This window comes from Microtus ochrogaster, unplaced genomic scaffold, assembly GCF_000317375.1.
Source record: "Microtus ochrogaster isolate Prairie Vole_2 unplaced genomic scaffold, MicOch1.0 UNK56, whole genome shotgun sequence".
In the NCBI taxonomy this organism is placed as follows: Eukaryota; Metazoa; Chordata; class Mammalia; order Rodentia; family Cricetidae; genus Microtus; species Microtus ochrogaster.
Window position 1 is genome coordinate 1,588,179 of NW_004949154.1, and position 24,085 is coordinate 1,612,263.

General features: G+C 41.6%; 1 protein-coding gene across 1 annotated transcript; it reads right to left on the minus strand.

Moving 5' to 3' along the window:
- Positions 1-6,812: 6,812 nt before the first annotated feature.
- Positions 6,813-23,320, minus strand: Ms4a14 (membrane spanning 4-domains A14). The gene is made up of 6 exons (XM_005369697.3): positions 23,043-23,320; positions 20,879-21,007; positions 18,159-18,212; positions 14,784-14,933; positions 12,735-12,833; positions 6,813-9,590 (listed from the first exon to the last, which is right to left on the minus strand). Exons 1-6 carry the CDS (start codon positions 23,178-23,180, stop codon positions 6,978-6,980), a joined length of 3,183 nt encoding a protein of 1,060 aa, XP_005369754.1. The 5' UTR covers positions 23,181-23,320; the 3' UTR covers positions 6,813-6,977.
- Positions 23,321-24,085: the final 765 nt, after the last annotated feature.

Genomic DNA, 24,085 nt, shown 5'->3' on the forward strand with positions numbered 1-24,085 from the left:
GTCAAACTGCAAGGACATAAATGAGCAAAAGAAAGAATTTGTTTAACTTTTTAAGGTGCGCGCGTGCATGTGTGTGTGTTTATGTGATGTGTGTATGTGTGCAGGCACCTGTGGTGGTCAGAAGAGGTTGGCACAGTTCCTAGAGCTGGAACTCAAGGTGGTTTTGAGCAGCCCAGTGTGGGTCCCTGTAAGAGTGCTATTAACTATTAACTGCTAACTCCAGCTAGCTGTGCAGCACTGCTGTGCACTCTCAGAGTGCTATTAACTATTAACTGCTAACTCCAGCTAGCTGTGCAGCACTGCTGTGCACTCTCAGAGTGCTATTAACTATTAACTGCTAACTCCAGCTAGCTGTGCAGCACTGCTGTGCACTCTCAGAGTGCTATTAACTATTAACTACTAACTCCAGCTAGCTGTTCAGCCCTGCTGTGCACTCTCTTTCTGTTGATTTCAAACCTTCCTTCACTGAGTTTTCTGTCAAGTCCAGCATCTTGATAGCTGAAGGTTACGTCCATAGGGCACAGTTTGTTTTGAGTGTACCTTCCTCACGTTCACCTTAAATGGACATAGATTCCTGCTGATGGTCGGCCTTCATGAAAACCATCAGTTCTTGATTCATTTCCTTTGAGTTCAGGGATCTTTGGGTCGATGTAATGCCCCATTGCAATGGGCTGTGTGCACTTCACTGCTCATGTTTTAGCTTTGCTGTGGGCCATTTTCCTCCCAAGCATAGTAACATTCTCATAACTGCCTGATAAGTGGATAAGTAATTAATTGTTCATTATGTTTTAATTTATCCACATCCTTTCTCATGATGCAACACAAGATTCATCCTTGGAGCATGAAAATTCAGAATTAACCCTAAACCCTTTTTAAAGAGTTAAATAATATTTAATTTTTAAGAATTTTATGTGTTTCCATGTTTCCAATGACTTTTTCTGTGTCTCATGCTCAAATAAGTTTATTTACTAGTTCTAGGATCAACATAAAGTTATCCATTAGCTTCTACATTCATATTAGTTTATTTATTGAAACATGTCTTATTTAGAGTGATGATGATATAATACAGCTATTTTGTGTGAATTATGTTCTGATATGCAAGTAAATTTTAGTAATAATAAATAAAAGTACTGTCAGTCAGCATTACTTCTTTTATTGTTTCTTTTCTAACCATGATGGTCAAATATTTTGTCTCACTTTATTTCAGTAGTTCATTTTGGCTGTTTCTTTACCAGCTGAATATGTATCTATGATCTTAACTTTAGGAACCTTGACAATATCACAGTGAGCTGCTGAGGATGGTACTGTCCCGTATTTCTGCACTGCAGCCAGTTGTTTGCTATTAGACATTTCAGGGTTGTTCACACATGGATGGCGTGTGAGCTCAGCCTTGAAAAGCTTTACATATCCTCACGTATCTCATTTTCTGACGTTATAAAACCTCATCTTTTCAGGAAAGGCCCTCTAATCTTTTCAAAATTTATTTATTTATTTTGCATCCCAACATCAGCCTCCCCTCTGTCTTCCCTTCCCCTCCTACCTCCCTCAATCCATCCCTCCTCTGTATTTTTGCTTAGAAAGGGGCATGCCTCCCACCGGCATCAGCAAAGCATTGTACACCAAGCTGCTGAAGACCAAGCACCTCCCCCTGTATTCAGGCTGGGCAAGGCAATCCAGCACGAGGAAGAGGTTCCCAAGAGCCAGCCAAAGCACCAGGGACAGCCCCTGCTCCCATTGCCAGGAGTCCCACAAATAGACCAAGCTATACAACTGTCACATATATGCAGAGGGTCTACATCAGTCCCATGAGGGCTCCCTCGTTGTTGGTTCAGACTCTTGAGTTCCCATGAGCCAGGCTAGCTGTTTCTCTGTGTTCTTCTGTGATGTTCCTGACACTCGGGTTCCTACAATCCCTCCTTCCTCTCCTCAGCAGTACTCCCTGAGCTGGGCCCAATGTTTGGCGATGGGTCTCTGAACCTGCCTCCATCAGTCACTGGATAAAGGCTTTCTGATGACAACCTGGGTAGTCACTAATCCGATCACAGGGATGGCCACTTCAGGCTGTACGTCCACTGCTGTCAGGAGTCTTAGCTGGAAGGCCCTCTAATCTTAAAGTGGTTTATGAATTACTGGATACTATCTTTTAGTCCTTAATGTTCTTCATTAAACCTTTTGTCTTAGTGTTTTTGTTGCTGTGAAGAGACACCATGACTACGAGAACGCTTGCAAAGGAAAACATTTAATTGGGGTTCACAGGTTCAGCCCATTATCATCATGGCAGAGAGCATGGTAGCATGAAGTCAGACATGGTGCTGGAGAAGTAGCTGAGGGTCCTAACCTTGCAAGCAACAGGAAATGGTCTGTCTGTTACACTGAGGGAAGCTTGAGCTAAAGAGACCTCAAAGCCTGGCCCCACAGTGGCATACGTCCTCCAACAAGGCCATACCTCCTATACCATTTTCTATGAGCTTATAGGGGACAATTAGATTCAAACTGCTGCACCTTTATCACGCTGCTACCTGTTCTTGGGAAGATATGACAATGCTAGCAGTCAGACCAAGGTCAAGGCGTCTTCTCTGATCCCCTAAGAAAGGCTCCCATGTCCTTTCATTGATATCATGCTGTAGATGAAGTTTATTTTTCTTTGTTTTGAAATGTCTTTATACTGAAAAATGCTCTTCTTCCAAAGACCCCTATCCAACCGTAGAGAGCAGGACAGTGGCAGGTGTCCTCTGCCTGGGGACCTCCAAGTCTTCTGGGTGTCATTTGCTCTTTAAATTATAAACACTGACTCTAGATCTTACCCCCACAAAGGACTGTGAAAATCCATAATTTCCCCCAATGTTTTCAGCTATTTTGGGGGACTCACAAGGAAACAATAGAGGAAGAAAGTGGCTGGGGTTTCTGTTTTGCCGAGTTATCCTGGGCTGGTGTCTAACTTTTATGAATGGCGACTCTTCTCACTGTGTTGCCATTGCACTGAATCCTTATTACTTCCAAGTAGTAATAATGCAACATGTCAAGATGCATAGATTATTTTAAAGTAAAATTGAAAACTTTTTATAGAACCCACAGGGGCAGGCACTAGGGAACTCCTACTGGATATATCTTCTGACGTATACTTTCTATTTCCTGTTCATTGACGTATCACTATGACCATATAACCTCTCTATATGTAGTGTTCCCTTTTTGACTACCAGGGATTTTTCTGTCAAAGACAAAATTGTATTTGATTCATGAGGTCAGATGATTTTTAATGCCCTTGCTCTTTCTACCATCTAAGAAAAAAATATGAAAGGTTTGTGTTAGTATTGTTTGGGCTGCCATAACTACGCACCTGAGATTGAGGGATTTCAACAGCACAATTTCATTGATTCTAGAAAATTGAAAATATGAAATCTGGGTACCAGGAAAATTACATTTCAAATCTTTTAAGATTAATATAATTACAACATGTCTCCTTTCCCTTTGTTCCTTTCTTCTAATCTCTTTCATATACCCTTCTTTGTTCTCCTTCAAATTCATGGCCTCTTTTTTCACTAATTGGGACTATATACTTATATATTTCTAAATATAACCTGTTAAATCTTTATGTGTATGTTTTCATGACTAACTATTTGTCACTGAACAACCATTTGGTGTGCCCTTCTCTGGGAAAGATCTCCCACTCCCAGCTTTTCTCAGTTGTCTGTACTATAGTTCCTTGTGTAGAGTGGAGAGATGGTGTCCTTTTTCTCATCCAGTCTGGTATGTCAATTGGTGTCATCCTCATTCAGTTCCTGTCTGGGCAATCATGTTAATAAGACTTTATGGATTTAGTCTTTGATGTTACTATATGACAGAATCTCACATCAAACTCCCTGATTATGTGGCTCTTACAATTTCTCTGCCCTTAGGTGTGGTTTTGGTTTGTATGCTTCCACTAATACTGTGCTCCACAAATCCACACTTTGAGTCATTGTGGTTTTCTATAGTGGTCTCTGTTGCAAAGAGAAGTTTCCTTGTTGTGGGGTAAAGATTACACTTGTCTGTAATCTGGAAATGACATTAATGTCCCCTCCCTGAGGACTAATTTTTGCAGTGCCAGAAGGTACCATACAAGCTTCCGAAAGATGAAGGAAACCAATAGTCCTACCCAGCTATGATGCCAATGAACCACACCAACCAGCATGGCACCATAACCTTAAGGGTGTAAGAGTGGCACATAAATCTTGGTGGAAAACAAAAGCTCTTTAATTATACTTAAGACCCATTTGACAGGAGGAAAACCATACCTGGTACTAGAAACCTAGTTTTCAGTGTTGGTGAGATCATGGCTGCTGGAGGAGAATCTGTAACCCCTAATTTATTAACCCAGCATAATCCCAAACAACAGCTATACCCAGCCGTTCTTATACCAGCAAATTTAGGTTTTTGTGATAGCTCTCTTGGCTTTTAGGTGGCTGATTTCTTCTGATGCCTTTATATGACATTTCCTCAGATCTCTGGTGTCTATATAAGTTTCTTTCCCCTCCTTCCACCCTCTTTCTCCCTCCCTCCCTGTCTTGCCTTTTCTTTCCTTTCCTTTCCTTTCCTTCCTTCCTTCCTTCCTTCCTTCCTTCCTTCCTTCCTTCCTTTCTTTCTTTCCTTCTTTCTTTCTTTTTTTTTTGGATTTTCAAGACAGGGTTTCTCTATAGCTTTTGGTGCCTGTCCTGGAACTAGCTCTGTAGACCAGACTGGCCTCAAACTCGCAGAGATCCACCTGCCTCTGCCTTCCGAGTGCTGGGATTAAAGTTATGTGCCACCAACCGCCTGGCTTTCCTTGCCTTTTCTCATTGTCTCTCTGTCTCTTTTTCTGTCTCCACCCCTGCCCCCCCTCTATGCGTGTGTGTAAAATTGTTTCACAGTGTAGCCTAAGTTGGCTTCAAACTCACTAGCCCAGGCTGGCTTTGAACTCACATTTTTTCTTCATATTCTTGAGTGCTAGAGTTATAGTCATGTGCCTATAGTAGAGTCTCCTACCATGAGGGTCAGACTCTTCTATTTTCATCTGAACCTAGTATCTTCAAAAGCTCTATTTCCAGTGTTATCATCTTAGGAGTTAGGACTGCTGCATTAGAATTTAGAGGTAGGATATTTCAATCCAAAGCAAAGAGTTAATTTGATTAATACTATAAAGAAACATCTATCACCCACTTGTCTGTCATCCATCCATCCATCTATCTAATAATGATTTGTTCATGCAGACATCTATGACTATTATAATTTTTGGTTGAAGAAAAGCTTCTGCAGAAGAGAATTACCTCCCTTTCCTGATGGCCATTATTTAAAAAAAGAATAACTCTTACAGAATTTTTTCTGGAGTTTCTAAATAAACTCTCCAGTTTCATCATATATAAAGATGCTAATGAGGCTCTTTTCAGTTATAGAGCACCGTTAGTCATGGCATGACCTGGCTTCAGAATCTTATAAAATGTCCCCACCTACTGCTCCTAATTGAGTATTTATATATGAGAGCCTGGGTGACAATACTCAGGACACTTGAAAACACTTCTCAGAGTGCAGAATTAGAATGAAGTTCATTGCCACCAAGTAGGGAAAGAGAGGGAGGAGCCTGGGGGTTTGAGTTCCCAGATCAAGCACCATAGACAGGACCCACTGTTGTGTGGTCTGAAGGATTCCCCTGCTCATCTGTAGATGATAACATTTCTGAAAACTAAATGCAGAATCTCATTTAGCAACTGGCTGGGCTACAATACCGGTGAATTCTCTGTTGTTCAGGGACACGCTATTAAAGTAAGGACACTGGAAGAACAAATGAGATTCTAAAGTTGGAATGGCTAAGTACGGTCAGACTTTGAAAATCTGAAAACAATGAGCCCTGAATTCTGATGGGTCTACTATTTTCAGGGGAGGAGGTCTCTGTCCCCAGTGGGGCCCGGCTATCTGTGTGAACAATCCCTTGCTTTAAAAGACTCTGATGGCCTTTCCTAAAAGAGCCACTTTGTCAGACACTCTTGCTTCTTATCAGGACATGCTTCTACCCACCCTCATTGTTTCTGTACTATAACTGGACTTTACTGACCACAGGCCCCAACTTTGTGGTAAAGAAAAGGTCACTCAGGAAGTTTGTTAGAATACATAAAGAGTATGTGAGGTCCAACATTATGTGCTTCCAAAATTAGCCCTTACCCTCAATATCCATTTCCATGCATGTTCTCAAGGTTTTTGTAGTTACAGATTAGAAAGTTCAGGTGCACACACATGCAAAGAAAACACTGTGCAGCTGAGCAAAATGCAGAGCTTCAGAGTTGACAGAAAAGCAAGATTTTCTCAAAGGCGTCAAAGAGGAAGAGGATTAGAAAACTGTGCTTGGCTTGGAAGATAAGAGAGGGGAACTGAGAGTTTGTTTTTTTTTTTAAACACAATTCACTTTGGCCACAGAGGGTGAAATTGACTCCCAGTACTGACAAAGCTGTAAGTGCAGGCATGTGAGAGCGAGCGAGCTCTGCAGCTTCTTTCAATACAGTCTAGTTTGCCATATTTTCTATTAGAATATGCACATGACTACCCTTCCCTGACTTCTACTCTTCTCTCTCTAGCTTTGCTTCCTACTTCAGCAAGTATTGGGCAAACATAGTACACGTATCTTCAACACAAATGTGCGGAGAAAAAAATATTAGCACATGAGAAAATAGATCCGTTAAGTAGTAAGCTGTGGGATGAATTGACAATCATACATTGGAATACTATAATCGATGACAAAATTGTATCGTTTAGATGAGATTTATTTCTTCACTCCCAGAAGGTTTTGATATAGTCTTGACATCTGGCTTGTTTTCATTTTGTTTTAAAAGGAAATGAGTTGTTTGAAGGTCCTGCATGCCCTTTATCTCTGGTGAGTGAATTAGACAGCCAGCACAGGTTAGAGAATCAGCTGCTTCATCCTCATCTGGCTCCATCAGCTGGGATCTGTGGTCTTTGGTTAGATGTGTATGTTAGTCTGAGTCCTCAGATTGCTGTTGATCTTTTTGATAGCATGAGGAAGAAGTGACATTCAGATCTTTGGATGAATCTGAACAGGGCGTATTGTTCTGCACCTCTTGCTCTGAAGCTATATTGGATAAACAAGTTATATATGTGTATGGAACCAAGCTCTGACAAGAAACAGGGTAATTATCTGGCCTTATGTCTTCTGACTGCTGGTCTTTTGGTTTTTGGCATGTATTTTCTATGTCTTCTGTGTCTTGGGGTTCCCTGTCTCTTGTTTGTACATCATCTGCAACATACATATCTCCTCTTAAAACACCAGATTGTTGGTCGTTACCTTGACACAGACCTACTTGAAATACAAAGTTACACAATTGACGATCTTGGGTGTGTTGGACTATGGTGCTGCGGGGTTGGACTTCTTGATATAGTGCCCTTTGCCTTAAGGATTCTCTTTCTAATAGCTCTTGGGATTCCCAGTCCAAGGAAGGCTGTATTTCAAACTGCCATTCTTGTGCTTTCCAATCTTTGTTTCTCCAGCCTTGACTTCTCCAGTCCTGGGATCCCAGGCTAACAGGCTGCCAGGATGGAGTTGACCAATATGAACATGACCTTTCTGAGAATTGAAAGCTTTGGGAGTCCCAATTCAAACATGACGGCATCGGGGTTCTCCTTACTAGCGCTTGCTGTCTTTCTTGCTGGCTATTCAGGGCTGTCTGCTCTAGAGGCTGCTCATCTTCAGATGGTTGAACTTGTTCTTCTGGACGTGGCTTTTCATCAGACTGCTGATCTTCTTCCTCATTGCTGTTAAGCTGTTCTCCTGGGTATAGCTCCTCTACAGATTTTTGGTCTTTGCTTTGCTCATCTTGGGGTTGTTGTACTGGGACCTCCTCCTCTTTGACCTGCTGCTGATCAGATTGCTGGTGGAGGAATAGCTCTGAGGTTTGAGTATATGCATCTTGTGTCTCTGTGGTGTGCTTCTTTGTGGATAGCCAGGCTTTGATTTGCTGGTCTATGGATTTCCGTCTTGAAGTTTTCCTTTGTACATCTACAGAATGTCTCCTTGGGGCTTTGTCACCTTTGATTTGTAGGTCCAGGGAATGTCTCTTGGGAAAGAATATTTTATGTTTGCCTGGCAAGGATAAGGAAAGTCTTCTTGGGGTTTTCTTGCTCATATTAGAGTTCCACTCTTGAGTCAGCTCCATGACTTCTGTTCGAATGTCTCTATAAAATATTTCTGGATCTTGCTGGATTTGAACTTCAGTGTTTAGTGCTTGAAGATCTGAGAATGACATGTCATGGGCCACTGTATCTTGGGTTTGTGTGCTTTGCGATATTTTTTCTGGAGATAGTACGTCTTGGTATTTCAAATCATGCGATGGAGTTTTTTGAGAGGAAATCTCTTGTGATGGAGTTTCTTCAGACTGAGTCCTTTGGGATGATATGTCTAGAGTTAATGTATCTTGGTGTGGGCTTTCTTGGGATGGAGTCTTTCGGGATGGAATATCTTGGTATGGGCTTTCTTGGGATGGAGTCTTTCGGGATGGAATATCTTGGTATGGGCTTTCTTGGGATGGAGTCTTTGGGGATGGAATCTTTGGGGATGGAGTATCTTGGTATGGGCTTTCTTGGGATGGAGTCTTTGGGGGTGGAATCTTTGGGGATGGAATTTCTTGGTATGGGCTTTCTTGGGATGGAGTCTTTGGGGATGGAGTCTTTGGGGATGGAGTATAATGGTGTGAAATCTTTTGGGATGGAGTATATTGGTATGGAGTTTCTTGGAATAGAGTATTTTCAGATGGAGTATCTTGGAATGATGTGTCTTTAGTTAGTGTATCTTGGAATGACAGCTCTTGGGATGGAGTCTCTAGGGAAGGTATGTCTTGAGTTAGTATATCTTGGTATGGAATATCTTCTGATTGAGTCTCTTGGGATGATATGCTTTGAGTGAGTGTATCTTGGAATTGCATGTTTTGGGATGGGGTTTCTTGAGATGATATGTCTTCAGAAGGCAAGTCCTCAGATGTCAGATCATAAGACTGCGAAATACGGGATGATGGGGGTTTAGATTGTAAGACTTGTGTTGACAGAGCTGCCATTAATGTTTGGGATGATAAACTGTCAGGTAACAAAGGGGAGAAATTATGTGAAGATGGAGCTTTTAGAAATTTGGGTGACATATTTTGGTCGTCAATCAATTTGGGTTGCAGATCAGAGGTTTGACGTGTAATAGACTCTAGGTCCTCATCATTCAGGTTATTGCTTCTAGACTCTTTGGGGGAAGGAATATTTTCTGAAGACTTTGGCGTTAATGGGGGAGGTAAAGCATCCAGTTTAGTTTCTTCCTCTAGGGAGGGTGGAGGAATAGTCTCCTGTTCATCTGGAACATGCATAGAAGATGTACCCTTATCACTTTTCCGTGAGATATTTTTGGGAGCTGAAGGATTTCTTAAGCCTCTTAACTTGAAGAAAGCATAACCCCCTAAGAAAATAGCTGTTACATTTGAAGTTGTATTATCACTGGGAGATTTTCCTTGAAACTCAAATTGTAATTGATTATTTTCTTCTGTCACAGGCTGTTCAGTATTTTGAGGAACTTCTGAAGGGAAGAAGAATACAGCCTATAATACCAAGGGGAAAACAGTGTTAGTAGGCCACAGCTGTCTTTTTGTCATTTTCTTACTGTATTTTTATACTATCTTTCCTTTCTCATGTGCACATGTAAGTAGAAAGGAGATGAAGCTCTCCAGCCTTTGCTGTCTGTTCATCAGCATTGATTTGGATGAGTCACTATTCATATATCCTAGATACTGAACAAAGAAATTTGATCAAAATTGCCTTTTTTCATACTGAATAATACTAAATTTTCTAAGACATTTAAAGTATCCAGTTAATATTTATATATTTGCAATATCTAGTTAATGTTCATATACAAATGTCTACTATTTGATTTGTTAATTATTTAGATGAACTGAATGTTGGTGATTAAAGACAATCAGAACTCACCCTTTAAGTGCTGAAAATTATAACCAGAATAACATATGAGTAGATGATGATAAAAATCACCCAGTACGATGCCTACTATTGAAATAGGTACTAGGTTCCGAGGAAGAAGTTAATTTACAGCATCATTTAAAAGAATGATACATTCAAGAAAAATGTCTATCCAAGAAGATGAAAGACTTCTACGTTGAAACCTCCAAAATATTGCTGAATGTATTTGTAAGAAGAATTAGACAAATGGAGATCTTCTCCACGTTTATTTATAACAAGACAAACTTGTTTAAAAAAATCAATGCTATGCAAAAATATACAGATTTAATGCTATCCGTGTCAAAATACAAATATCCTCATTCTCAGTTATACATAAAACATATTTCAAACTTATATGGACTCTTAAGGAGCCCAGAATAGCAAAACTATTTAATCAGAAGAATATTTGGTGATATAATAGTTGCCTATTTTGAAACTTCAATGAAGTTATGGTAAGAGAGACAGGTAGATAAAATAGAGGACCCAGAAACAAGCATTATATAAATAGTTCATTGAGTTTCAACAGTGATGCCAGGATCACTCTTTGTGAAAGGACAGTCTTTTTTAACAATCAGCACTAGGAAAACTGTTTAGCCACATGCAAAAAGTGGATTGAACCTTTACCGAATACCATAGACAAACATCAGTTCACATTGGATAAAACATTAAAGCCAAAAAGTGTGTACTTTGGTGGGCCCTATCCTCTTTAATTCCTTTAAAGAGTAGTGCTGGAATGGTGCTACCCACATTCAGGATATATTTTACCTACCCTTTCCTTTCTGAAAACATTCTCACAGACAAACTCAGAGATCTAAAGTCATCTAGGCTCTTTGTAATCCAATTAAGATGGCAGCCGAGATTAGTTGTCACAGTTGGATTTGGTGGCAGTTTCATGGGTAAGACAACAAGAGAGGAATGGGGAGAAGGTTCATTTGACAAAGCGCCTGCTGTACAAGGCAATTCTGAATTAAGATGGCCAGAAGTCATGTAAAGCATGCCAGTGTGTTCTTGTTACTCTCACAGGTACAGTGAGAGATTCAGTCTCAAACAAACATAGACTGGTCCAATTGAAGAAAAACACACAATGCTGACCTTTGGCACAAACAATGTGCATGAATACACATGCACACACCACATACACAATATCACAATATACTCAAGCATATAATAACAAGAGAATGAAAAGAATACAAAAATCAAATTTTGATAAAAATATGCCTTTGTGCATTGAAGCTACTGTCCAGAGTGTAAAAAAGATTAACAATCTGAAGCGACAGGGTAGGATGAAATATTTATAGATCATATGTCTGATAAGAAATTACCAAACTGTATATATAAAACATTACAGTTCAACAAATGAGAAACCTAATTAAGAAATGGGCATGGGTCTATAAAATCTCTTGTTCAACCTCTTGATCTACCTCTGCTAAGAGGTGTATGAAAATCGACATTAACCTTTGGGATGGTGGGGTTGAACTTTATCTTGATTGTGATGGTCATTAAGTAGATATGTGTAATTTGTCAAAACTTGTCGTACAGCATACTTAGAATGAGTGTGTTTGATTGTTTAAAGTTAAAAGCAAGCAAGGAAGCAAGCAAACACTGTAACTGGAGATGTCTCATTCATTTCTGGTCACCCAGATCTGAATAATCACGTAGAAACTATATTAATTCCATCTCTGTTTGGCCTCCTAGCTCAGGCTTCTTATTAATTAACTCTTACATCTTGAATTAACCCATTTCTATTAGTCAGGGTATCACCACAAGGCTATGGCCTACTAGTAAGGGTTCAGTGGCATCTGTCTCCTTTGGCAATTACATGGCGTCTTCTTAACTCTGCCTACTCTCTCTCTATATCTCTGCTTGGCTTTTCCACCTGGCTTTATTCTGCCCTGCCATAGGCCGAAGAAGCTTCTTTATTAACCACTGGTAATAAAACATATTCACAGCATACAGAGGGGAATTCCACATCAAAACACTGTCAAGCACAGTCCAGACTGCTGTCATAACTCAGAAAACACGGCCAGGAGCAGCACCACACTAGTCAGAACAAATCCTATGTTCTGTCATACCGGAGATGTTAGTTAATCCCTGTGTTAAATCTTAATTCATTTTGATGTAGAATAAGGGTGTTGTTATATATTAAAATGGTTATTATGTTGACACTGAGTGAGTATAATATTGTTTGACATTCTAAATGATCAGTAAGGGTATATGCTCCCAGTGTCGTAGTGCTATGGATTTTCCACAAAGTCCCATTTTTTTTTATTATTTTCAGGATGATAAAGAATTCTATATGAACAGAGATGACTGAGGACAGTAGATAATTCAAGAATGGAAAGCAAGTCATCTTAACGTGAGCATCACTCTTAAGCTTGGACCCCTCTGATCTTCCTAATTTAGGAGTTTCAGTGTGGCATTTGAGCATATTGCCTCTGCACAGAAAATAGATGCCAATGTGAGGTGATGATCTCAGTGTGGATGCAGTAGTAGCAACCTCTATGCTATTTTTACCCTTAGAGGGAGGAAGCTTGTAGGCAAGCTGGCCTGGAGTATACAGTAGTAAACAGCAGGAGAGACCTTTTCTCAAAACAAAGGTGAGGACCAACATCTGTGGTTGTCCTTCTATCTCTACACTCACACTGTGTACATACACACAGGAACACACACGTGTATACACACGTACATGCACACACACAGATATTCAATTCTCATGATAATCTTGGGCGCACCTTTCTCGAACTGGTCCAGCAATTGCTTCTTAAGGATGCAATAGTCACAGAGATGCTGAACTCCACTATGGTGATGATTAATAAAATGGACAAAATTCCCTAAAAATAAGAAGGAGAAAGAAATCATATTTAGGACAGAAGCAGCATCACTTTAAAAACAGAAGCCAAGAATGCTTTAGACCCTATGACCAAGTTTGGGAAAACTTATATTCACGCTGTTCTGTAGCTATTAAACATTGCATCATTTTCATGTCTTTCTGATGAGGAGTGGGTAACAAACTCCAGTATCAGTAGGGCTAAGATAGTCTCTAGAGTGAAACAAGGAAGGACACAGTAGAATGCAGTAGCATTCCTATAATCACTTGCCATTTAATTACAAAACCTTGTTTTGTTTCCTGTATGAGAATACATTTTGCTACATTGACATTTTGCTACAAGATGGATCGAGTACCCTGATTGACATTTTGTAGGCTACTTTAAGGTAGTGTCTTCCTTGAGAGGTGGGAGGGTGCAGTGTGGTATTCTAAAAGCTTAAATACTGAGGGCAGCAAAAGCTGGGTATAATTGTGCGCAAGGTCACACTTACCCTGGGAGTGTGAATAAAGCTCCCTGTCTCTCAGTTTCTTTTGAACACCTGCAGAAGCACAGATAATGGCCTGGAGTGCGTACACACCCTGCTGTGTTAAGTCCCTGCTGTCTGCCTTCCAGCAGGAGAGAACTGGCCCCAGTCCTTATAAAACTTCCATCTATGCACTTGGATCAAGTAGGGCAGGATTTTATTCCCTATAATTGTTTTCTGACTCTCCTTAGGAACCCAAGTATAATTTGGGACTTTATCTCAGCACACTCAAGGAGATCCTTTAGTTTATTTCAACAGATGATTGCAGAAATTAAATCACAGGAGATAATTTCCCATGATTCTACGTCACTTTTGTTCTTATTGGTTCAAATTTTCAAATTCTAGGATCCAAGTCTTCAAGATGTTGCTATCAGAAACAGACTAAAAGTCCAGAGTTTTCTTTGGGACCAGAGGAAAAGGCCCGTTGGCATCTTTGACATGATTGAAAATGATGTCGGGGCTGGCATGGTGACAGCCCTTTGGTATCAAGCCTGACAGCCTGGGTTTAAGCCTCAGGATCCTCATGTTGAGAGGAGATAAAGAACTCCTGTAAGCTGTTCTCGAATGTTCACATGCAAGCTGTGGCATTGTGGACCACACATACCTCAAGTAAATAAATGTAAAAAAATCATTAAAATAATTTAATGTCATGTATTGCTTATATGATAGACTCTTAAAACCTTAATTTTAATTAGGAGCTGGAGATAGTCAGAAATTTTGAGCACTGGCTCTTTCCTGGAGGACCTGGCTTCACTTTCCAGAATCCACACAGTAGCTAATAAACATCTGTAATTCTAGTCCTAGAGCATCTAGTACCATCTCTTGGCTTCAGAGACACTAGGCATGCACATGGTGCATAGTCCCACATTCAAGCAAAACACCCCCACACATACAAAAATAAATTAACAAAATAAAAACCACATGTATAATTATATTTCCTCATAAATTAATATATCATATACTCTACCAAGTAAAAATTTACAATGATATGAAATGGCTTGTATATTTAAAAGATTGCAACTCCTCACTTTCTCCCACCATAGTTTGTTTTATACCAATAGAGTAACTTTTTGATTAGCAAAAAGTAAACTCTAATACAATTGAAGTAATAATAGTTATAATGTAGCTATTGAGTATTTATACTTTGTCAAGTATTGTTTGAAGTAATTCTTACCACAGGTCAATGAGGCAGCTTTTATATTAATATCTTACATTTTTACAAGAGAAAACAAGCCAAGATACGGAGGCTGTACAATGTTACACCAAGCTCACAAGCTCCCCGGAGCTATAAGTAGGATTAAAAATCAAGAGACTGTGGTTGTAGAAGCAGCTATACTTGAGGTCAGGGGTAAAAAGCAACTCATCATTGTGCCGTGGACATAGCCTGGCTAAGGTCACACAGACTCCTCATCCAGAATCAGGTCACTCACAAGGAGAAGCGTTCTGCCTACGACACACGTTCCTTCGAGGGAGGGCGCCTGGCAGAATTTGTGCTGCTGTGTAAAGCTGACAAGGATCAAGGCAATGCCAGCTAATGCAACCAGCGAGCTGAGGATATTCATGGTTGTGACTCCTGGTCTCTGGAAAATAGATTTAAGACATGGTAAAGTAAATAAAAACTAAAGATAAAGATGCCTTGTAGGAAATTCTAGGAACTTTTCTAGTTCTAGAGGCTGCACCAGGTCCATGTGATTGGAAGGTCTGACAAGTTCAGTTCTGACTGGTCAAAGCCAGAAGGCAAAGCAAACTGGTAGAATGGGCCAACAATGCCCTGTGTTTAGCGGTCCTGAAATGTCCATCTCATCTCAACACAAACCATCTTTCACAACCTGGAAGGACATGGTGCCTTGGGAAATATCTCACCTTGGAAATCAGATTTGATTTTGAGTCCTGCTTTTATTAGAACTTGTACTATTTAATCTGTCTGAGTCTCAATTTCTACCTTTGAAAACAAGAATGACTTAACTGTAATCATTTATTTTCTAAAGATTTAGTACATATACTAAATATATATCATTACCACATTAGGCCCCAGACACATATAGATTCATGTGCGAACTGACAGCTCACCATCTGGCTCACTTACATTCCCCAGTAAGATTCAAACAATGACCAACACAACTGTCTGGTTAAAGATGGTAAAATCTGGATTAGGGGTTAAAGTTGCCCTGTTTTGGTCTTCGTGCTCCAACATGGGAGGCATAAAAAGCTGATTGCTCCACTTAGTTCCTTTTAATTTTTAAAATTATTTTATTTATTTTATGAGAATTTCATATGTGAGTATTGTGTTTACAACCCTCCCCCACTCCAGCTTCTCCCGCGTTCCGTCCCCTCACTCCTCAAATTCATGACCTCTAATTATTAATGATTATTTTTACATATATGTACATATAAATTTATAATACAACCTACAGAGTTAATTTAGTGTCGTTCATTTATATGTTTCTTTAGGACTGAACACTTGGGATTAGATCATCTATGAGGCTTATCCCTGAAACAAATTGATTGCCCCTATCTCAGTAGTCATAGATTATAGTTCTTCAACTACTAGATTGTAGTTCTGGGGTGAAGCCTCATGATACTTCTCATTCATATTGGTATGTCAGTTGGTGTCATCTTTCAGGTCTTATTTAGGCAACCATGGTGTTGCGATCACGGGTTCAGATCCCCTGTCATAATGGAAGATGCAGTTGTACAGTAGATGCTCCGGCCCTTACAGTCTTTCTTACACCCTGCGAGCTGTCCCCTGAGCCTCCAGTTGTACTGTAGATAGATCAGTTGGTGTTGGGCACCCTCTGCTTAATTCCTTTTATTCGTTCCCAGTACATTTGATGGGAGAGGTGGGCATGTCTGAGTTTCTTACAAGAGAGCTGTGTTGTAGGCATCATATTATTTCCTTCATCATCATTCTTAATTTTTAGAAAGAAAGTGTCATTCCAGAGTGTATCTGCTGTATCTTGTCTGCTAAGGTTGGAACTGAAGCCATGAGTTTACATTCCTGGAGCTGTGGCAAGACTGGGAAGTGCACTTACAGCTATTCACCCTAAGCTGAGATCTTTATTGAAGAAGATCTTTATTTGGTTTTGGCAAAACAAACACACACACACACACACACACACACACACACACACACACCCTCAAAACCCAAAAAGACACAAAACCAAGGAGCATGCAACTCTGTCATACACTCTCCATATTAAGTCCTTTGGTCTCTCTAGTCTCTGTTTTGGCTTCCACAGGGAACATTAACAGACTCAGGTCTCTGGATATATGACCCCTCATGCAGATTATGTCTTTCAAAGAGCACACACAGCCCTAGTCCCATCTGATCCTTATTATGGGATTGTCATGTCAGGTAGACCCTTACTGCCCATCATGTAAGGATTAGGAACTAAGTGACTGTGGTCATCCCATCCATGCCGTCCCACCCCCGTGTGCCAAGCCATGCCTTCTTCCACGAGGCATAGATAACCTTTGTGGATATCTCAGCTCTGGAAGAAGACAATATAGATGCTGTCAGCATCTATCTCCAGAGGAGCAGATGGAGGCATTCATTCCTCTCCCTAGGACCACTCTAGGGTTTGTAACTATCCCCAGGAAATTGATAGAGAGCCATGAAAACGGATCCAGTGACTCAGAGAGGAAGCCCGCAGCTCGAGGGCTTCCTGCTGTGATTAGCCGAGAATAAGAATATTTACCAGCACCAAGCCTTTCGTAAGTATTATCTTAGTCCTCACAGTAGCTCTTAGGAATCTCCCTTCAAGTTGACAGAGCAATGAGAGCCAAGCAGCTCTGACTCAGTCCTACAACCAGGACAGGCAGAGAGAGGACTATAAGGTGACAGGAGACAGAAGCTCAGGATTCAGTCTGAGGTTTCATAGAGAAGGCATTCAGCAGTCAGTCTAAGGACTTGTAGCGACGGGATACCCCATTCGGTCTGAGGATTTCATATAGGTATGAACTAGTGACTGGCTGCTCTGCCTTTCTCTGATCTTTCAACTTTCACCCCCCTAGTATCTGACTCTGGGTTTTTATTATTAAGGTCAAGTAAAAATTGCACTACAGCCTCCAAGCAAAGCACCTGTTGCCATTGGAAGTGGGGCTGGGGATAGAAAGTGAGGGTGACAGGGTTCTGGGGTGGGTTTGGTTCAGGTAGTGTTTTTCAACTTTGAGACAGTAGATGTTTTGTTCAGATGATTTTTCTATTGTTGTAGGAAGTCTTCCCATGTTCCCATTGGTTTAAAGCTTGCTTTGAGGGGGCTGAAGGGAAGACTCAGCGGTTAAGAGCTGGCTGCTTTTTTAGAGGACCCAGGTTCAGTTTTACATAGTGGCTGATAAATATCTGTAACTCCAGTTTCAGGGGATCTGATACCCTCTTCTGGCCTCTTTGGGCAAAACACTCCTACACATAAAATAAAAACAAATTCAAAAAGTATGCTTAGAGACAACCCTGGCTCTTATCCTCCAGCTGCCAATAGTATACCCCACCTAGTTTTGACAACAAAAAGAGATCTCGGATGTTGTGAACTATTCCCCGTGGAAAGAGAAGGAGCAGAAATCTACTCCCAATTAAAAATCATTTAACTACAGCAATATAGGATGGTTCCCAATGGGTAACTTTCAGTTCTCTTGACAAGAGAAGTGGGAGAAAGGGAAAGAACACGGGGCTAAATCATCCACAGGATGGGTTTGAACCACAAATTTGATGCATAAAAGATCTTCCTGAGAAACACTGAAGCTCAAGGCCAAAGCTGCTACAAAGCAAATGGATTTTAAATCAGGTAGAAGTGATTAAAACTACTTACCAGATTTCGTCTTAATTTATCATTGAACACTGTGATGAATCCTGTCAGAGAAAACTGTTGGGAAGACAAGAGGCAATGGTTAACAGGTGGCCCATCTAATCTGTCTACAACACAGTCTCCTCTGGGTTTTCAAACTGTCAGTGGTACTCCCCCTCCCCAGCATGTAGCCTTTCCAACCTGAGTATTAGGGAGGAACATCCTTGTTTTAATTCCATCTATAGGGGTTGGTATTGGCACCTGGGTCTTAGCATCTAAAATGCGTATGCTGCAATACAGACACTGGGAAGCTTCTGCTGGCATTCCTCTGCTCCACCTGCCCCCCCCCCTCCAGACTCCCTCATGCCCTCTCTCTTGGGGCCTCACGGTGTCACCTTCCTTCTCTGGGCAACCGCAACGTCTTTCTAGTTGATGTTCCCAGGATGGCTGTCATCCTTGAATTCATTTCCCCCTCAAAAACCCACAGTGAACTCTAATGAGAACACACCTTTCAACAAAAAGAAGAAACACGGTCATCGGTAGACACCATTTGCCCTGATGCTGAAATGCATACAGCCATGTTTAATGCTGCCCTCTTCACAATAGCTAGAAGTGGAGTCAGCTCAGATGCCATTAGCTAACGAGCAGACAGTGCCTAGGTGGTTCCATGTTATGCCACGGCCGTGCACTTTTCTCGGTTGTTTTCCCATGACACACCCTTAGCTAGTGCCTTTGGTCATAGCCAGGGGAAGCATCCATTCCTTTTGCCACAGCTCGTGAGAATCCCTGTTTGATGTGCTTCTCTGCCCCGGGGCCAGGTGGGTCCTCCACTACACCCTCACACAGTTCTCTGGCGCACTTCTAGGTGTAAGATCATCTGGCGCACTTCTCAGGAAGGGCTTTTCCCCACAGTACTTAGAGATCTGGAACGTTACCAAGAAGATGAAGTTGTGTGTTCAGTAAATGTCTTTCCCATGGAGACTGATTTGTTTTAATTTAAAATGTCATTCTTTTTTCAATTTACATACCAATCGCAGTTCCCCCTCCACCCCTCCTCCCGTTCCCCCCCTCACACACCTCCCACTTAGTTCCCCATCCACTTCTCAGAAAGGGTAAGGCCTCTCATGGGGAGTCCACAAAGTCTGTCTTGCCAGGTTGAGGCAGGACCCAGTCCCTCTCCCTAGAATTGAAGCTGAGCAAGGTATTCCTCCATAGGGAATGGGCTAGAAGAATTGATATGTTTTAAAAAGCAGTAAATCAAGTCCTACTAAACTTCACACCTGTGACTCTCACAACTTGTATTGGGAGAATTTGGTTGGACAATGGGGAGGTGAAGACTGGGTCCCTTTGTTTTTTTTTTTTTTACATTAGAGTGAGTGCAGTTTAGGAAACGGAGGCAGAGACCCACATCGGAGCACTGAACTGAGCTCCCAAAGTTCAGTTGAAGAGTGCAAGGAGTGAGAATATGAGCAAAGAGGTCAAGACCATGATGGGTTCACCCACTGAAGCAGTCTACCTGAGCTAATGGGAGCCCACCAACTTCAACCAGACTGGGAAGGAACAAGCATAGGACCAAGCTAGTCCCTCTGAATGTGGCTGACAGTTGCATGCCTGGGGCAGACTGAGGGGCCACTGGCAGTGGCACCAGGATTTATCTCTACTGCATGTACTGGCCTTTTTGGGATCCTGTTCTCTTTGGATAGATACCTTGCTCAGCCTATGTAGTAGGGAGGGCCTTGGTCCTTCCTCAAAGCAATGTGCCTTACCCTCTCTGAGGATTGGATGGGGGTGGGGTAGGGGGGTAAGTGGAAGGAGTAGGAGGAGGGGGAGGAGTGGAAATGTATAATGTATAATGAAAAAAGATCGTTTTTTAAAAAATAAATAAATAAATGAATGACTACTAAAAAACCAAAAATACTAAACAAAAATAAAGAAAAAGAAATGAACCTCCTATTCTTTCGTTGGGAAAATGAAATGTTATCATTTGTTTTGGAAATACAAATTATTGAAACGGCACAGAATGCTTATCAAAACACATGACTGGTTTTCATAGAGACAGTGGTCCCGTTAGTTATTTCCGTTATTTGCTTTATTGATCGATTGATCCGTGCCTTCATTCATGCGTCTCATATCTCAAGCACGGTCCTAATTTCTGAAACAATCAAAGGAAGTAAACAGACCCGATTCTCATCCTCTTGTATGTTCTGATGTGAGATACTCTAGTGAGTTTACTCTTAAATGTGCAGCAACGGTTAGGAACCAAGCTGGAGGGTTCGGTGGAACTAGCATAGTACTAAGAACAAAATTGATGGCTCCATGGTCACCTGTCAGTGACAGTCCTAAACCCCTCTGGGACTAAGAAGGGTACTGAGCTATGATGACCCTCAAGTTTTCCTCCTCCTTGAATCCTGTTCTTTGAGTGATAACTGCATGAATTCCTGTTCTCAGGCTACCGTGTCTGCACGTGGTAAAGTAGACTGTTGCCTGCTTCGTCATCCAGGTTGGTACTGCGGGATGCACTCTACCCATGGGCTTTGGACAAGCACCTAGGGACAGCTGTTACTGTGAGGGTGGCAGACAACGACCAATGAGATAATACGGAATAATTTATTTTACTGAAGAGTGGTTTGCCTGTTTGGTGTCTAGGAAAGGACACACTTAGGGAATTATTGTCAAAGAACTGAAAGCAATTCCCATCAGTCTTTATAGCAATTTCTGACATGTTCTTAGCATGTGGTACTTACAATAACTGCTCCCCAGAATGGATATCCTGTGAGGATCACGAGAGGAAATTTTTTGGAGAAAAAGATGAAATTCAATGCTAATATTATCCCAAGGCCCACAATGACCAGAGAAAGGAGAATCTGGGTGGCCTGGAAGGAGAAAATGAACATGAGGTAACAAGAGCCCAGGCCTCCGGCTGCACACTACCCCAGTACAAAAATCTTCCATGTCCCCATCATGCTGAGTCCCTCCAAAATTTAATTCTTCACTCGGGTCCTTTACTATTTCCCAAGATCCCCAGTATATCTTGTAGCAGACATAGTTGAATTCACGAGTGACTAAACCCAAATTGCAAACTTCTTAAGGACAGGTCCCCAAACTACTCCCTTACCCCTTCCTCCTCTGTCACACTGGCATCTTCTGGTTATCCTCACACTTAGCCCCTACAATTGACAGTGCGGCCCATCCTTGGTTTGCATGGGAAAGTGGGTGGGAGGCTTGGTCCCAGGACCAAAATCTGAGAATGCTTAAGTCTCTTATGTTAAAAATGTTATGTATAGATAATCTACACACATCCTCTTCTTTGTACATTGTTTTCCCAGACCGGATCTCCTGCATTCCAAATTGTGCTCAAATCATTAGGTAGCATAGGGTGATTGTAATCAGCTGGCTCTCCTGCCTCCACCTCCCAATGCTGGGAGAACAGGCTTGCACCACCACACCCGTCTCCTCCTGTACCCTTTAAATTGTCTCCTAGGGCGGTAGGATGCAATGGCCCATATACACAAGCACCAGAAGCCTTTAAGCATCATCTGCCTAGGAGTGAACAAAACACTTACTAGAATGTAAACGCATGAAGTAGCTGCTTATTACACTGTCTGTGGAATGTGTATAAGACACAATGAGGACTACTGAGAACTCAAGGACAATGGCAGTGGGTTTTTGATCCTACTGCACATACTGGCTTTGGGGGAGCCTAGGCAGTTTGGATGCTCACCTTACTAGACCTGGATAGAGGTGGGCGGCCCTTGGGCTTCCCACAGGTCAGGGAACCCTGATTGCCCTTCGAGCTGATGAGGGAGGGGGACTTGGTTGGGGGATGGGGAGGGAAATGGGAGGCGGTGGCGGGGAGGAGGCAGAAATCCTTAATAAATAAATAAATTTTTTAAAAAAAGATAACAGTTCAAAAAAAGAAAACTAGCTGTATATATTCAATATAGGCATAATTTTTAAAAATATTTTCATTCTGTGTTATTTGAGCCTATGCATCCTGAGACCTACACCTCACTGATGAACTTTGACCTCACCTTCCCTGACTTCTTAGTTTCTGTGAGAGGCACTGCCATAGCCTGGGGCCACTTCCTAAGAAGATTTTTGGGAAAATTACATAGTTTTCTGCTTCCCCTATGTTGGAAGCCAGAGACCAGAACTAGCTCCCCATGAAAGAGCCATAGGACTTCCCTGGGGTTAGGTGAGTTATTAGTCACTCCTGAAAACTCCTTAATCCAGCACCTCAGAAACATGTCTGCATTGACCACTGAGAGTTAACATATAATTCAGACCAAAGGCAAACTGCATTGCCCTTCTAAAGAGATCTTTTGTTTCTCTATTTTAATCAAAATCCTTGGAAATGGCTCATGATGACTCTTCTCTGAGGATCCATTTTTTTTTCACAAGCCATTGGCTTAGATGTACTGCCTTTTCAGTTTTTGAATAGTTTGTACATGAATATAATATATGTATCACATTAACCCATTACCTTCTTTTAGCCTGCTCGCATCCATACTGAACCTTTCTTTTCCCCAACTAATCCTTAATTTTCATGTCCTTTTTGGTAACTCACTGACTTTATTTAGAGTTACCTATATAAGCAGTAACTTATGTTATGGGGCTATTGATTGGATTATGGGCAAAACTTATCAGTAGCTGCACTTTTGGGGAAAATTACTGATTCCCTTGCTGCCCCCCCCCAGCAACCATTATCTGTCAATAGCTCTCTGGGGAGGGTGGAGACTAGGGAGCTTCCTTGACTGTAGAAGGATACTTTGCAGATGAAATGGCAGGGAGGAAGGGAGACCAACTCCCTCCCTGAATATGATGGCTCAAGGCCACCTCTGTAGACAAAAATGGAGATTTGGTCCCTTTCCTCCCTTCTGGGATGATCCATGAAAAGGCAGAACTCACCCCCAAAATTTTTGGCTCCCCCTTCAGGAGATCGAGCAGAGAGTTATGAGGTCTGTAAGGAAAGGCGGTCAAGATGGTTTCATTTGGGTCTATAGTGATGACATGGCTCCTTCTTTTCTCCTCAGATGGTGGCTCCATGATTTAGCGGTGAGCTCTGTTAGGAGAAGGAGTGAAAGGACATTGCAGCCGTTATCATGATGTATTTCCTCCCTAGGGCCACATAGAGACCTCCGCAATGAGCCCGTAGCAATTGCATAGTACTAGAACCACAGAATCCCAGTCATTGAGTCACAGAATCTGAGAATTCTAGAGTGTACCAGCCTTCTCGATTCTTATAGAGGAAGCATGAAAAACAGGCTCTAGTATAAGCTTGCTTAAAAAGCATATAGTAAGCACAAAATTAGCTAGATGGTACACACAAAACAAGTGCCTGTCTGTACCTGTATTAATATATATGCACACACACATATATGTATACACACACACACATATATATATATATATACACATACATGCACACATATATTTCACAATTCTGCTCTGATACTCTACCAAATACTAATTACAATTATACATGGTTTAGAATTTTTTCAGGCTAATCTTTTATATTCATGTGTTTATCATGATTTCAACTGCTAAATCGCTGAGGTAAGCAGTTGAATAAGGCCAAGGTCCAAATGAGGAGCAGAAGGAGGGAGAACATGAGCAAGGAAGTCAGGACCGCAAGGGGGGCACCCACTGAGACAGTGGGCTGATCTATTGGGAGCTCACCAAGGCCAGCTGGTCTGGGACTGAAAAAGCATGGGATAAAACCGGACTCACTGAACAATGGCAGACAATGAGAGTGATGAGAAGCCAAGGACAATGGCACTGGGTTTTGATCCTACTGCATGTACTGGCTTTGTGGGAGCCTAGCCAGTTTGGATGCTCACCTTCCTAGACCTGGATGGAGGGAGGAGGACCTTGGACTTCCCACAGGGCAGGGAACCCTGACTGCTCTCTGGACTGGAGAGGGAAGGGGGGAGCAGTGGAGGGAGGGGGAG